We start from the raw sequence: 14,090 nt of genomic DNA, 5'->3' as shown, positions 1-14,090 counted from the left end.
TAAACAGCCCTTTTAATGTCATCACGAGAGAAAGGAGCTTGAAGAAAAAGAACTTGATCTTCCGTAAGTGTATGAAACAAGTTAGGATTAGTAGAAGGGCGTCTACCTTTTTTACTCGAGAAAAGAGTTTTATAATAGTTATGGAATTCCGTTTTAACTCTAACAGGATCGTCCTCCCAAAGACCTTCAATCATGATACCTCTAATAGCAAGTTGTCGCCTCTTCCGATTAATAATGCCATGAAAAAAAACTAGAATTCTCATCCCCTTCTATGGCCCACTAGATCTTCGCTTTCTACGCCAACTCGACTCCAGAAAGATGATCCAAGTCAGTCAATTCTTTAATAGCCGAAACCCTTTGTTCACGAAGATCAGCACTACCCCCATCAAGCATAAGAGAAGCATCAATCTCTTCAACTTCATCTTGAAGAGTTTTCCTTTTACTAATGAAACATTCACGAGCATTAGAATTCCATAATCTTAGATTAGATTTAAGAAATTGGAGCTTCTTCTTAAAAATAACCCAAGGATTATCATTCAAGTTTCCAACAACATTGGAGGTCCAAGAATTATGGACAACTTCATCAAAACCGTCCTGATCAAACCAAGAATGAAAAATACGAAAAGGAGATGGACTGTAATCCACCTGATGCTCTAGTAATACAATAGGATGATGATCAAGGATATTTTTATCTAGAACCAATCCCATAATGTGAAGAAAATGCAGCATAATAGCATCAGAGACCAAAAAACGATCAAGTTTAGAGAGCTTAGATCCCCATTTATCGCTCCATGTATAACGAGGCCCACCCATAGGAATATCCATTAAATCATTCTGCTCAATAAACTAGTTAAAAATTCTTGCTGGGATATGGTGGAATTGAGAACCAAACCTCTCATACTCATATCTGACTTCATTAAAATCTCCCATAACCACAGATTCTACAGAAAATGAAGAGATCAAGGTAGAGATTTCATCCCAAAGTTTTCTTTTACTGTCAATACTTTGGGGAGCATAAACGGAAATTAGTAACACATCCATTTTAGAAACAACCCAAATTCCTTCCATTGCCACATACCAATCGGAGATAATAACTTTGTTATGAATAAAGGTATTCGAGTCCCAGATAACCAAAATACCACCCAAGGCACCACGAGAGGGGGGGAAAGAGTGCCAAAAAGCAAGGTTACCCTAAAAAGATCGAGCAAGAGAGAGGTCAATTGACTCTTTTTTCGTTTCTTGAATAGCCAAAAATTTGACATTAAATTTGACACATAGAGATTTGATCCATGCCCGTTTCTCAACAGAAGTCGTTCCTTGAATGTTAATGGAAATACAATTCATTTCTAAATGATTTTTCTAACTCGTTCCTCTTGAATAGTGTTTTTAACATGTTCCGAACAACTATTCATATTAAAACCAATATTTTCTCCCACTTCAATCATTTTTTTAGATTCAACCTCATCTAAATTGGTGTTAAAGGAGCCTTCTGAAAACACTTCATTTTCACCATGGATAACGTTAGAAAAACCAGGAGGATGGGATAAGGAATCATCCATAGATGGAATGCCTGACATACGAATAAATCCTCCTGAAAAACCAACAGGAGCTTGCTTATGTAAAGTGTCTATTTCATTTTTTTGTGACCCGGAGTGAACACTGTGAACTGAATTGGTCTCGGAATTCATACATAAAAACTTAAGAAGACTTAAGGTGCCTAAGAACAAAAGTCATGGACCAAATCCATGTTAAGCAAATTGCTTAAAAAGTAAGCACAAAAATATTTTAAAAAAATATGTAGAAACATATAGAAAATCGAAGCACGAAAACGTCAAACAAAAAAAACTAAAAAAGAAGTTACATTGACATGTAGACAAACTTATATTTATACTGACACATACGAAGAAAAAGCAAGTAGGTTTTTATTAATTAATGGATGGAATTTCTAGAAATAAACACATAATAAGTTTTTTTATAACAAACAAATTTTACAAAGTTTAAAGCCGAGTAATAAAAATTGACATTTCACAAAGTTGACGGGTAGTAAATGTAGAAGAATCAGATTAGGTATATATACTAAAGCGATAAACACGAAAGTTTTTAAAAATGGAATTGTGAAAATGACATTTTAGAAATTTCAAAATTGAAATGTAAAACCGATATTTTAAAAATTAGAGGGGGGAAATGTAATGGATGAAAGTGACATTTTAAAAATTTTAAAATTAAAGAGTAAAAATGAAATTTCAAAAAATAAAAATGTTAAAAATACTATTTTATAGAAAAGAATATGAAAAAATATAGGTAGGCACAAAGTAAAAGGGTGAACCAAGGGTTGTGGATATATATATATATATATATATATATATATATATATATATATATATATATATATATATATATATATATATATATATATATATATATATATATATATATATATATAAAGGAGTATAAAGAGATCATTCAAACCAATATGGTTCAAGATAAATTATATATCTTGAACCATATTCGATTGCAACTCTTAACATTTCAACTTATGCTTAAGGGCGGAACTAGTTAGTTTATAGGGATAGCCTGTGCTACCCCTAAAAATTATGGAGAAGAAGGTAAGAGAAGGAAGATGAATTGTATTCAGTCGTATGTATGCCAAGCTGCTACTCCTTAAAGGAATTGTGCAACTCAAGAACTCATAGAAACCTTAATCCCTTGTTTAGTATGCAGTAATAGAATTAGGAAATGACTATCATATTCAAAAGGTATGAAAAACTGGATGTTTGGTTGGTTGCTAGAAAAGAAACATGTATTCTTGATGAAATATCATTCCCTCAGAATGTGTCTTTTTTATTCCTGTTAACCCCCTGTTTTCATTCCATTCTTTTCCTCCAAGGAATTTTGCCTTTTTATTGATTTTTTGAATCGTTAAAAACCCCCAAATCAGCAAAATCTATTTAGATTGCAACATAATCAACTATTTAAAATATATTGACGATTAATTTCAATGAAACGAAATTGTGTTTTAGCTTTCAGGCGTGTCATTGAAAGGTATGTAATCATTTCTTTTCATAATTGCTTCATTATTTGATTTTTAACTCCCGATTTTAAGTTCATATATACAAGTTTACTTTCTTGAACAATTTTATGAATATTAACTATTCGTTGAAATGTCTTAAGTTAGAGGGTGTAAGTTTATAATCTTATGTATGTGACAGTAACAAGTATATGTCTAAACTAGTAAAGAACTATATTTTTTTTATATTACTAGCATAATGATCCAAAACAACAATCTTTGCAGTTTCTTTTTATAGGTTAGCATTCGTTTGCCTAGGTAGTAGTCTTGTATCAAGATTGACAAACTTATCTCATAAACGGTAAGAGTGCATATACTACTTTAACAATAGAAAATTAATTTCGGGTTTAAATTAAGTTTGATTATTAGATAGGTTATTGACTAATATGTCTTTCTAGTAAGTTTGGTGACTCCATTCCTTGCATTTTATTTGTTCATTTTGCTTTTGTATTTGGGAAGTTTTTGGTTTAATTTTCTTATGGCTAAGATGATGAAACAAGATTGATAGGCAAGTCGAATTTTCTTTTGACCAGTAAAATCTTTAGATGAGTTTTGGGTACTGATGGTTAATTAGCTCATTTTGTTTGCTGCCAACACATTTATTTTTTAGCATGGTTAATTGGCTCATTTTGTGTGTTGCCAAAACATTTGATTTTTGTTTTCAGAAACTGTTACATGTCAAACTTGATTTTATAATATTTAAAATGACTTGTTCACTTTTATTCAAGTAGCATTATAGACGTTTTCATAGAAACAATAGAAAAAGAAAAAAATTATGTTACCCCTAGCGAAAAAATTTGGTTCTGCTCATGCTTATGCTAATTAATTATTTGGTTAATTGAAATGTTTGCCTATATAAAAAGATTATTTAATGCTTGGTTTTTACAATGAACCAAATAGGTGAATGATAAAATATGTCGGGGAAAACTAGAGGCGAATATGATAATCAAGGTTTTGAAATCCTAAAAGCTATTTATGTGATTTTCTTAATTTTAATTCATAATCAAATCTTTTTAATTATATTTTCTTTATATTTCAACAAAATTGTTCATGGTTGTATATTTGAAGCATATATATATATATATATATATATATATATATATATATATATATATATATATATATATATATATATATATAAACAAGTTTCAATAGATATAAAAGTTTTTTATTTTAGGTTAGATAATAATGGTTATATTAAATGTTATATTTCTTAGAAAGTTTTTATTTGGTTTAAAAATATTACATTTGAATCCTATAAATTTAATAATATAGTGACTTACTTATTATATACAAAATATTTGTAATTGTAAATATTTACTATTTAATAATTAGAAAAATCTAATTATTCACTAATACTTATTATATACAGAATATTTGTAATTGTAAATATTTACTATTTAATAATTAGAAAAACCTAATTATTCACTAATATTTCACTCAAATATATATGATTAAAATTTTTTGACAACATGATGAGTTGTTCAATTCTAATGTAATTAAAAGAAATCATAAAGAAACAAAAATATATTATACTATACTAAAAATGAAAAATTTTCTCTTTTACCCCATTAATTTAATTAAAACTCTCATGACTTTTTAATTTCTTTCTAATAATATTATAAATTAGTTAAATAAATAAAAAAAAACAGCAACCTTACCATACAATTGTAATTGTTTGGAATATTCATTTCATTTATAAGCACAAAATGTATACTTATTATATTTTATAGATGAATTTATTTTATAATGAATTTTTGAATCATGAAAATACATATAAATGATCTTTTTATATTGTATAGCCTTACGAAATTTATGATTTTGGGATTTAACATAAAGTTATTCGATAAAAATTTGCTTTTTTAGATAACAACATACATGATTATAGAAAAAATGGAATTCTTGAATAATGTTTTTTTTGGATAACATTTATTTATTTTATTTAGCTAACAATGACTGTGAAATGTTTCAAAGGAACTAAGCCATGAAAACTTCTTTGCGTCTATGTTTGTAAGACAATGATTGTATTCTTTGGTGAGACAATCTTTGTTGGAAAGTCTCTAGTTAAGTTTTAGATTTTTTTAAATGATTTTGAACTGAATTTTTTCTGGTTCAAACTGCGTTTTAAGTAAAAAAAATGTTGTTGTGTATATTGAGTTGAATCGATTTGAGTTTAACTTATTTGGATTGAGTTTGATTAATACCCGAGTCTTTATTTTGCCGAGTTGGCCAAACTCGCCTTGGTTGGAGGTCGAGTCCGAGTAACTTGTCAGGTATTTCGCTTTGTTGGTCGAGTTTACAAATGTGTAACTAATACGATTTTAATTTACAGTCTTATAAAAAGATGCATATCTTATCATTTTGTTCTACATAATGATTGTATTTAAGATAAGCTTTTGAATTTAGTAGAAAATTATTATTTAATAAATAACACTAACGACTTAGTTATTTTTAACAACGTACATTTATTTCTATTTTAACTACATAATTTTGTATATGCAAAACAACTCCAAGTTCTAATTGTGTCTTTTATTATATAGTTCAACAAAATTATAATATTTAAAATCATCTTTTAGAGGTATTATAAAATTATTATTTAATTGTTAATAAAAATGATTTATTTATTCTTAATATAACATTTTTCTATTTTAACTAGGTAATTTTATACATGCGTAACGCGCTGACATTTGCCTAGTTTTAATTATAAAACCATCATTATTATTCTGTGTTTTTGTTATGTTCTAAGAACTTATTAACAATGGATACATATGATACATCTATACATTAATGATGAGTTTCATATAAATGAAGGAAAATATGATTTGACTACAATGTTCAAAACATATATAAAACAAAAAAATTCTTAAGATCAATGAAAATAAAGAATCTATGTATATGTATAACAACCTGTTGGATTTGGTATCTAAGACCATAACTATAATTAGTATGTAATTGATCCGATAGTAGCATGGTCCTTTTAGGTTACCTTCACCATAGCAATTTGATAGGATGGATCATGGAGAAAAAGGTTGATAAATGATTTATTAATATATTATAAAAATAATATATTAATTGAGAAATCATATTATTTCCTTAGTATTGATCAGAAATTGATTTGGATTAATTTAGTGATCAAAAGAAATTGATTAAAAGTAAGGGGACTCATATTGTAAATCATTGATAGTTGCAAGTTAGGCTGATGGACTCCTAAAGAAGAAGTGGACGGAATCTATGGGAAGCCTATAGAGATTTCGTCTAAAGGGCCTTATAGAAGGTGTTCATGGATTGCTTAAGGCTTAAGCAGAGAATTAGGGTTTCCACCTAAAACCCTAGGAACTCAACTATATAAGGAACCTTTGGCTTAAAGAAACCTCCATCACCTCTCTCTTGTTCATCCTTTGCTAAGTGGTGTTTGTGACTCCATTAGAGGTGCATCACTTGAGGCACTAAGCTCTTGAAGGTCAAGATCAAGCTACCAACAAGAAAGGTATTCTTCTAAACCCTAATATGATTAGATTTTTTTTTGTATGCCAGATTAGGGTTTTGCTTTGGAAAATTAATTTGCATTTATAACTTGAGAAAAACCTAGATCCAAAGAAAATAGGGTTGCATGTACACATATGAATGTCGTATTTCTCAAAACCCAACAGTGGTATCAGAGTTTAGGGTGTTTTCTGTTATATTTGATGCAATTATAATTTGTTCAAAGTTAAATCAAAATCGTTTTGCTCAATATCTGATGAACTCGACGAGTCCAAAGATGGATTCGATGAGTTGGACCAACTCGATGAGTCCATGCCCTGTCTCGACGAGTTGGTTCGTCTGTTGGCATATTTTTTGGATTTCAGGCCTAAATTAGATAAGGATCATTACCTTAAATTGTTTTAACTGTTTAAATTCGAATTTTCTGATATGGTAAAGAATATCCTTATCTAATCGAAAGAAAGAAAGTTTTGAAAAGTTTCAAAATTTAAACTCAAGTTTTTGGAATTTAAAAATTGATTAAAAATTTTAAATTTTAAATATTAAATTCTGAAACCCTAGTGTTTTAAAAGTTTAAAATACAACGCTTATACTATTATAATATTAAAAGATTAATATGTATATATATGTATAAGATGAGTCACTTTTACCGTTAGTAAGCCTCTTTCACGAAGCTGGTCTATAAGGGGTGTTTAAGGAAGTGGACTATAAAATGTCCGTCATTGGGTATCCACTTTTACCCACCGCACTTTTGACTAGTGGAGGGTCGTTAGCCGAACGGGTAGGATATGAAATTAATTCTCTCATTAATAAGTATAATGATTATAATAAAGTAACTAAATGTTTTTTTTTATAAATTCTCAATCTTAGTTACTTTAGGAAAAATGTGAAAATGATGCTAGTCCATGAAATTGCACTTTGCACCTTGCCAAGTCGTTAGTGGAGCGTGTGTGGTTAACCGGCACACTAACTTGGACTAACAAGGGTGGCAAAGGGTAGTTCCAAAATTACCATAGATCAATGGAGCGTGTGTGGTTAACCGGCATACTGATTAGGTGGTAAAAGACATCGAGAGTGCCAAGCTAATTTGCATGGTTATTCGCACCTTCTTTGTGATCCTCGGTATCCCATTCACAAACTTGAAGGGCATAATCGAGATTAAACATGTCATTGAAAAGTTTAATGATTCTTAAAAGAATCTAGGAATTTCATTTCATTTAAAACCTAATTATTCATTTTGTTTTTCGTGGTGGAATTGGTAAATCATCATTTACCTACCTTCAAATAACTTGCAATTGGATTACGACATCCCTCTTCCGAATTGTGAATTATTGTGTTAGGTCCTAGCCTAAATATTTCATTTGGGTGTTATATTAAGGATTCTTTATCTAATCAAAACTTTTTTCCATTTTCTTTTTTAGATGTTTGTCTCAAACAACGCTTCTGGCTCGAACTCTAACTCCTTAAGCTCCTTTTCTCTTTTGAACATTTGTGGGAGGGTCACTTTCGATGGATCCAATTTCAATGATTGGATTTTCAACATTCCAATGGCCCTGCGATACGAGGAGAAAGAATACGTCCTCGACAAAGAACTCAAAGAGATAGATGAAACCAAAGCTACTGCTGAACAAATAGTTGAGTATAGGGCTCACGAAAAGGACGCGACAAAGGTGTCATGTATTATGGTAGCCACTATGACTCCTGAGTTGTAGCAGTTCTACGAGGACTACTGGCCTTACGACATGTGCCAAGATTTGATGGAAAACTACCATCAAAGTTCGTGTCAAGAAAGGTACGAGATTGTCGCCTCGCTAATTACAACTGAGATGAAAGATGGAGAGTCCATCACGAGCCACTTGCAAAGGTTGCAAAGGTATGTGGATCGTTTGCTCAAGTTGAATGTCAACTTTAACGAAGAGTTAACAATTGATATAATCCTACACTCTTTACCTCCTTGTTATGATTAGTTCAAGATGACTTATCATATGAACAAGGAGGAAGTTACCTTGAGCAAGCTTCAAGGTTTGTTAAGAACTGCTGAAAGTGGACTTAAAGGCAAAGTTGTCGAGTCTACCCCTACTGTTGGTGCCCCGGTCCTCACTATAGGTCATGGAAAAGGGGGAAAGAAGAAAGCTCCCTCTAATAGCCACAAGGGAAAGTCCCATGATGGATCAAATGGATCCAAAGGTAAAACGGGTTCTGCTACTCCCTCATCCGATCCTAAAGAAGAAACGTGTTTCTACTATCATGAGAATGGGCATTGGAAACGAAGCTTCCCGAAATACTTGCAGGACATCAAGGATGGGAAAATAAAGCCCTCCTTCGCAGGTATTTATACTATTCAATCTAATAACTCATCACATGCTAGTTCTTGGGTCCTTGATACAAGATGTGGTTTTCACATTTGTTCTGATTTGCAGGGGCTAAGAAGAATTAGAGATGTGGGGCATGGTAAGATGAACCTGATAATAGGGAATAGGAAATCGTCGCCTGTCACCATGATCGGGATTTACTCTTTAGTGCTTAGTAGTGGGTTAGGATTAGAATTGAATGATTGTTGCTACGCGTTAGAGATGACGAGGAATATTATTTCTTTTCATGGTTTGTACATACAAGATTTTAGATTTTCATTTAACAATGAAGTTGGTTCTATTAATACTTTCTATAATGCTACTTTTTATTTTGAAGCATTGCCTTGTAATGGTGTATATGAAACTGTGATGATTGTAGACAACTTAGGAAATAATGTGTTGCATATCGATTCGTCTAATGGTTTAGACAAGGCATGCTTGTGGCATTATCGTCTTGGACATGTCAATAAGAAGCGCATAGCCCAAATCCAAAAGGATGGAGTCTTGGAATCATTTGACCTAAAGTCAAATGACATGTGCGAATATTGTTTACTTGGAAAGTTGACTAAATCACCTTTCACTGGTACTTGTGAAAGAGGTGAGGGATTGTTGGATCTCATACACACAGATGTGTGTGGGCCCTTCAGATCCACCACAAGGGATGCTAACCGCTTCTATGTGACTTTTACCAATGATTATAGCAGATATGGGTATATCTACTTAATCAAGCACAATTCGGAAAACTTTGAAAAGTTCAAAGAGTTTAAGCAAGAAGTGGAGAATCAATTGGACAGGAAGATAAAGATGCTCAGATCCGATAGGGGTGGTGGGTATCTTAGTATCGAGTTTCAGGAATATCTTAAGGAATGTGGAATTGTTTCACAATTGACGCCACCTAGGACACCGCAGCTCAATGGTGTAGCTGAGAGGCGTAATCGAACCTTGTTGTACATGGTTCGTTCTATGATAAGTCGAGCTTTGTTACCTATCTCATTTTGAGGGTATGCCTTAGAGACTGCCGCCCATATCATTAATCTAGTCCCAACTAAAAAGGTTGCCAAAACACCTCATGAGATGTGGACATGGAAGGTTCCCTCGTTGGCACGCATCAAGGTTTGGGGTTGCGAGGATTTCGTAAGACAAGAGACTCACGACAAGCTTGAACCTCGTAGTGAGCGATGTATTTTCATCGGCTATCCAAAAAAATCTTTTGGATATCTTTTCTACAGACCCAGTGACAACGTGGTCTTCGTAGTAAGGAGAGGGGTTTTCCATGAAAGAGAACTCATGTGCCAAGAGGATAGTGGGAGGCAAAATGATCTTGGAGAGCTTCAAGAATCAAGTGGTGAAGGATCCTCTAACACCAGCACTCAACTTGAGGAAGATATTCCTATTGAACTAGTTGACGAGTCATTACCTCTAATACGTTCCTCTCGAGTTAGGATGGCACCGGAGTTTTATGGTTTTCATATTACTACGGAAGGTGGTACGTTTATCACTGATAGTACACTGGTAATTTGGATTAGCCTACTAACTACAAGGAAGCTATGGCGGGCCCCGAGTTTGCAAAATGGAAAGAGGCAATGGACAGTGAGATCCAGTCCATGTATGACAATCAAGTTTGGAACTTGGTTGACAGTGTACCAGGTCAAAAGACAGTTGGGTGCAAATGGATCTTCAAGAAGAAGGTCGACATGGAAGGAAAGGTGCATATGTTCAAGGCACGACTCATTGCAAAGGGCTTCACTCAAACCCAGGGGATTAACTATGACGAGACCTTCTCACCAGTGGCCAAGATCAAGTCTATAAGGGTTGTGTTCGCCATTGTTGCATTTAATGATTATGAAATATGGTAGATGGATGTCAAAACTGATTTCCTTAATGGGAAGTTGGCTGAAGATGTTTACATGTGTCATCCAGAGGGTTTTGTAGATGCAAAGTACCCTAATAGAGTGTCCAAGCATGAGAAATCCATCTATGGATTAAAGCAAGCGTCTCGTAGATGGAATCTTTGTTTTGATGAGAAAGTCAAAGAGTTTGGATTTTCGAGAAGTGAGGATGAGTCATGTGTGTATGTCAAGGCTAGTAGGAGTATAGTTAACTTTCTAGTTTTGTATGTTGATGACATACTGCTCATAGGAAATGACATCCCGACCTTGAAAGATGTGAAGTCTTGGCTTGGGAAGTGTTTTTCTATGAAGGATCTAGGGGAAGCTGCTTATATTCTAGGGATAATGATTTTGAGAAATAGAAGTAAGAGACTAATAGGACTTAGTCAAAGTAATTACTTGGACAAGGTGCTGAAACATTTTAGCATGGAGAATTTCAAGAAAAGGGAACTGCCAATCCAAAGCAATACCAAGCTGAGTAAGACTCAAAGTCCGAGTACTGATGCCGAGATAGCGGAAATAAGTCGAGTGCCATATGCTTCCGCCATTGGCTCGATCATGTACGCTATGACATGTACTCGCTCTGATGTGGATTTTGCATTAAGCATGGTTAGCCGATATCAAGGGAACCCGAGTAAAGCTCATTGGACAGCAGTTAAGAACATTCTTAAATACCTACTAAGGACTGGGTTCTTACACTTGGTGGGAGTGATGACTTGAGAGTGACGAGGTATAGTGGTGCCACCTTTCAGACCGATACAGATAACTTCCGCTCTCAGTCGAGCAGGGTATTTACCCTAAATGGAGGAGCAGTTACTTGGAAAAGTTCCAAGCAGGAGACCATGGCTAATTCAATGTGCGAATCAGAGTACATAGCAGCGAGCGAAGCATCGAAGGAGGCAATATGGTTGAAAATTTTCATTGGAGACCTTGGAGTTGTACCAGCCATAAAGGAGCCTATGGAGATTTTCTGTGACAATGAAGGAGCGGTTGCCTTAACCAAGGAACTAAGGGATCATGGTAGATCCAGACACATCGACAGAAACTACCACTTCATCAGACACCGGGTAGAAGAGGGACTCCTTGTGTTCAAGAGGGTATCGTCAGAGGAAAATCCAACAGATCCCCTCACAAAGGATATAAGCTGAGTTAAGCACTTACAACATGCGAGGAGCATTGGTCTGAAGGACGATATTAGTTTTTGTGATTAGATAGATGTTTAGAAACTTGTAATAGATAAATGTAATTGACATTTGATGATTAAGTAATGGAGATTTATTTATGAGTAAAGTTTACTATCTTGTGTCAATTGTTTACTATTGTTTAACTTTTGCATGCTTTATTTCCAGAATAATTAGATTGTTCAAATTCTCCACAGTCAATCATACTTTGAGTGTAAGTAATGAGGCAAGACTATCATGAATTGGTTTGTAGATTGTCTAAGTGTTTAGACATAGCAAAGGTTTGCTGCAATGTTCATGAGTAGTTCTGAAATAAGATTTGAGTATTGGATTAAACCCACGCTCATGTGAATCACTTCATGGAATTTATCACGAGTGATTATGAGACGATAATACCATATAATCTTTAAACCGAGATATATGAGTTATTGTTTACAAGTTGGTTGTGCATTGATAATTCGTAAACGCATTAGTATCTTGATGTTATAAAACATATTCATGTGTACAATTTGATGAGTAAATAGTACAAGCATATAAGTCAAATTTTATATGTTCCTTTTATCCTAAGAGGGTAAAAGTGATATCTTGGGCCTCTTAATGTGTTGACTTATGTGTCGGGCCCGGTCAGGACTGAATTGATGTGTTCAATTAAGTTCTATATCAAACAAATCAGAAGTTGGGAAACCAATTGTTGGACATTGAGAATGATTATGTTCCATGTCTTTGTCCACACGATATATTGTAGAACGGACGATTATCTGATCATTTATCTAAAGGACGTGTCATTAACTAGGTCAAAGTTCGACAACGGCTTTTGAGAGCTAGGAATGCTAGTCGGATTTTAAAGTCATATTTACAGTTATAGATATTAGATTTATCCAAGTGGGAGACTATTGGATTAGGTGTCTAAACCCATAACTATAATTGATATGTACTTGTTCCGATAATAGCATGGTCCTTTTGGGTTGCCTTCACCATAGCAATTTGATAGGATGAATTATGGAGAAAGAGGTTGATAAATGATTTATTAATATATTATACGGATAATATATTAATTGATAAATCATATTATTTAATTAGTATTGATCAGAAATTGATTTTGAATTAATTTAGTGATCAAAAGAGACTGATTAAAAGTAAGGGGACTGATATTGCAAATCATTAATAGTTGCAAGTTAGGCTGATGGACTCCTAAAGAAGGAGTGGACAAAATCTATGGGAAGCCCATAGAGATTTCGTCTAAGGTGCCTTCTAGAAGTGTTTATGGATTGGTTAAGGCTTAAGCAGAGAATTAGGGTTTCCACCTAAAACCCTAGCACCTCAACCATATAAGGATCCCTTGGCTTAAGGTTTCCGGCCCCTATGCATTCTTTGAGAACCCTAGCTGAAATCTTGAAGCCTCCATCACATCTCTCTTGTTTATCCTTTGCTAAGTGGTGTTTGTGACTCCATTAATGGTGCATCACTTGAGGCACTAAGCTCTTAAAGGTTAAGATCAAGCTACCAACAAGAAAGGTATTCTTCTAAACCCTAATATGATTAGATTTTGTATTACTTGTATGCCAGATTAGGGTTTTGCTTTGGAAAATTAATTTCCATGTATAACTTGAGAAAACCCTAGATCCAAAGCTAATAGGGTTGCATGTACACATAGGAATGATGTAATGCTCAAAACCCAACAGTGGTATCAGAGTTTATGGTGTTTTTCTGTTATATTTGATGCAATTATAATTTTTTCAAAGTTAAATCAAAATCGTTTTGCTCAATGTCTGCTGAACTCGACGAGTCCAAAGATGGACTTGACGAGTTGGACCAACTCGACGAGTTGGTTCGTCTGTTGGCATATTTTTTGGATTTCGTGCCTAAATTAAATAAGGATCATTACCTTAAATTGTTTTAACTATTTAAATTCGAATTTTCTAATATGGTAAAGAATATCCTCGTCTAATTGAAAGAAAGAAAGTTTTGAAAAGTTTCAAAATTTACCCTCAAGTTTTTGGAATTTAAAATGTGATTAAAAAAATTTAATTTTGAAATATTAAATTCTAAAATTCTAGTGTTTTAAAAGTTTAAATACATCGCTTATACTATTATAACATTAAAAGATTAATATGTATAT

At 33.2% G+C, this 14,090-nt stretch overlaps 1 protein-coding gene across 1 annotated transcript; it reads right to left on the bottom strand.

Moving 5' to 3' along the window:
* Positions 1 to 294: 294 nt before the first annotated feature.
* On the bottom strand, positions 295 to 825 carry LOC111903450 (uncharacterized). The gene has a single exon (XM_023899224.1). It carries the CDS (start codon positions 823 to 825, stop codon positions 295 to 297), a length of 531 nt encoding a protein of 176 aa, XP_023754992.1.
* Positions 826 to 14,090: the final 13,265 nt, after the last annotated feature.

Source organism: Lactuca sativa, chromosome 9 (genome assembly GCF_002870075.4).
Source record: "Lactuca sativa cultivar Salinas chromosome 9, Lsat_Salinas_v11, whole genome shotgun sequence".
Lineage (NCBI taxonomy): Eukaryota > Viridiplantae > Streptophyta > Magnoliopsida > Asterales > Asteraceae > Lactuca > Lactuca sativa.
Note: the sequence above shows the minus strand (reverse complement) of the source record. Positions and strands in the feature narration are given on the sequence as shown.

Bases quoted from the DNA above. Each gene is read 5' to 3' on its own strand.
- LOC111903450 (XM_023899224.1), bottom strand. From the start codon at position 825: ATGGATATTCCTATGGGTGGGCCTCGTTATACATGGAGCGATAAATGG.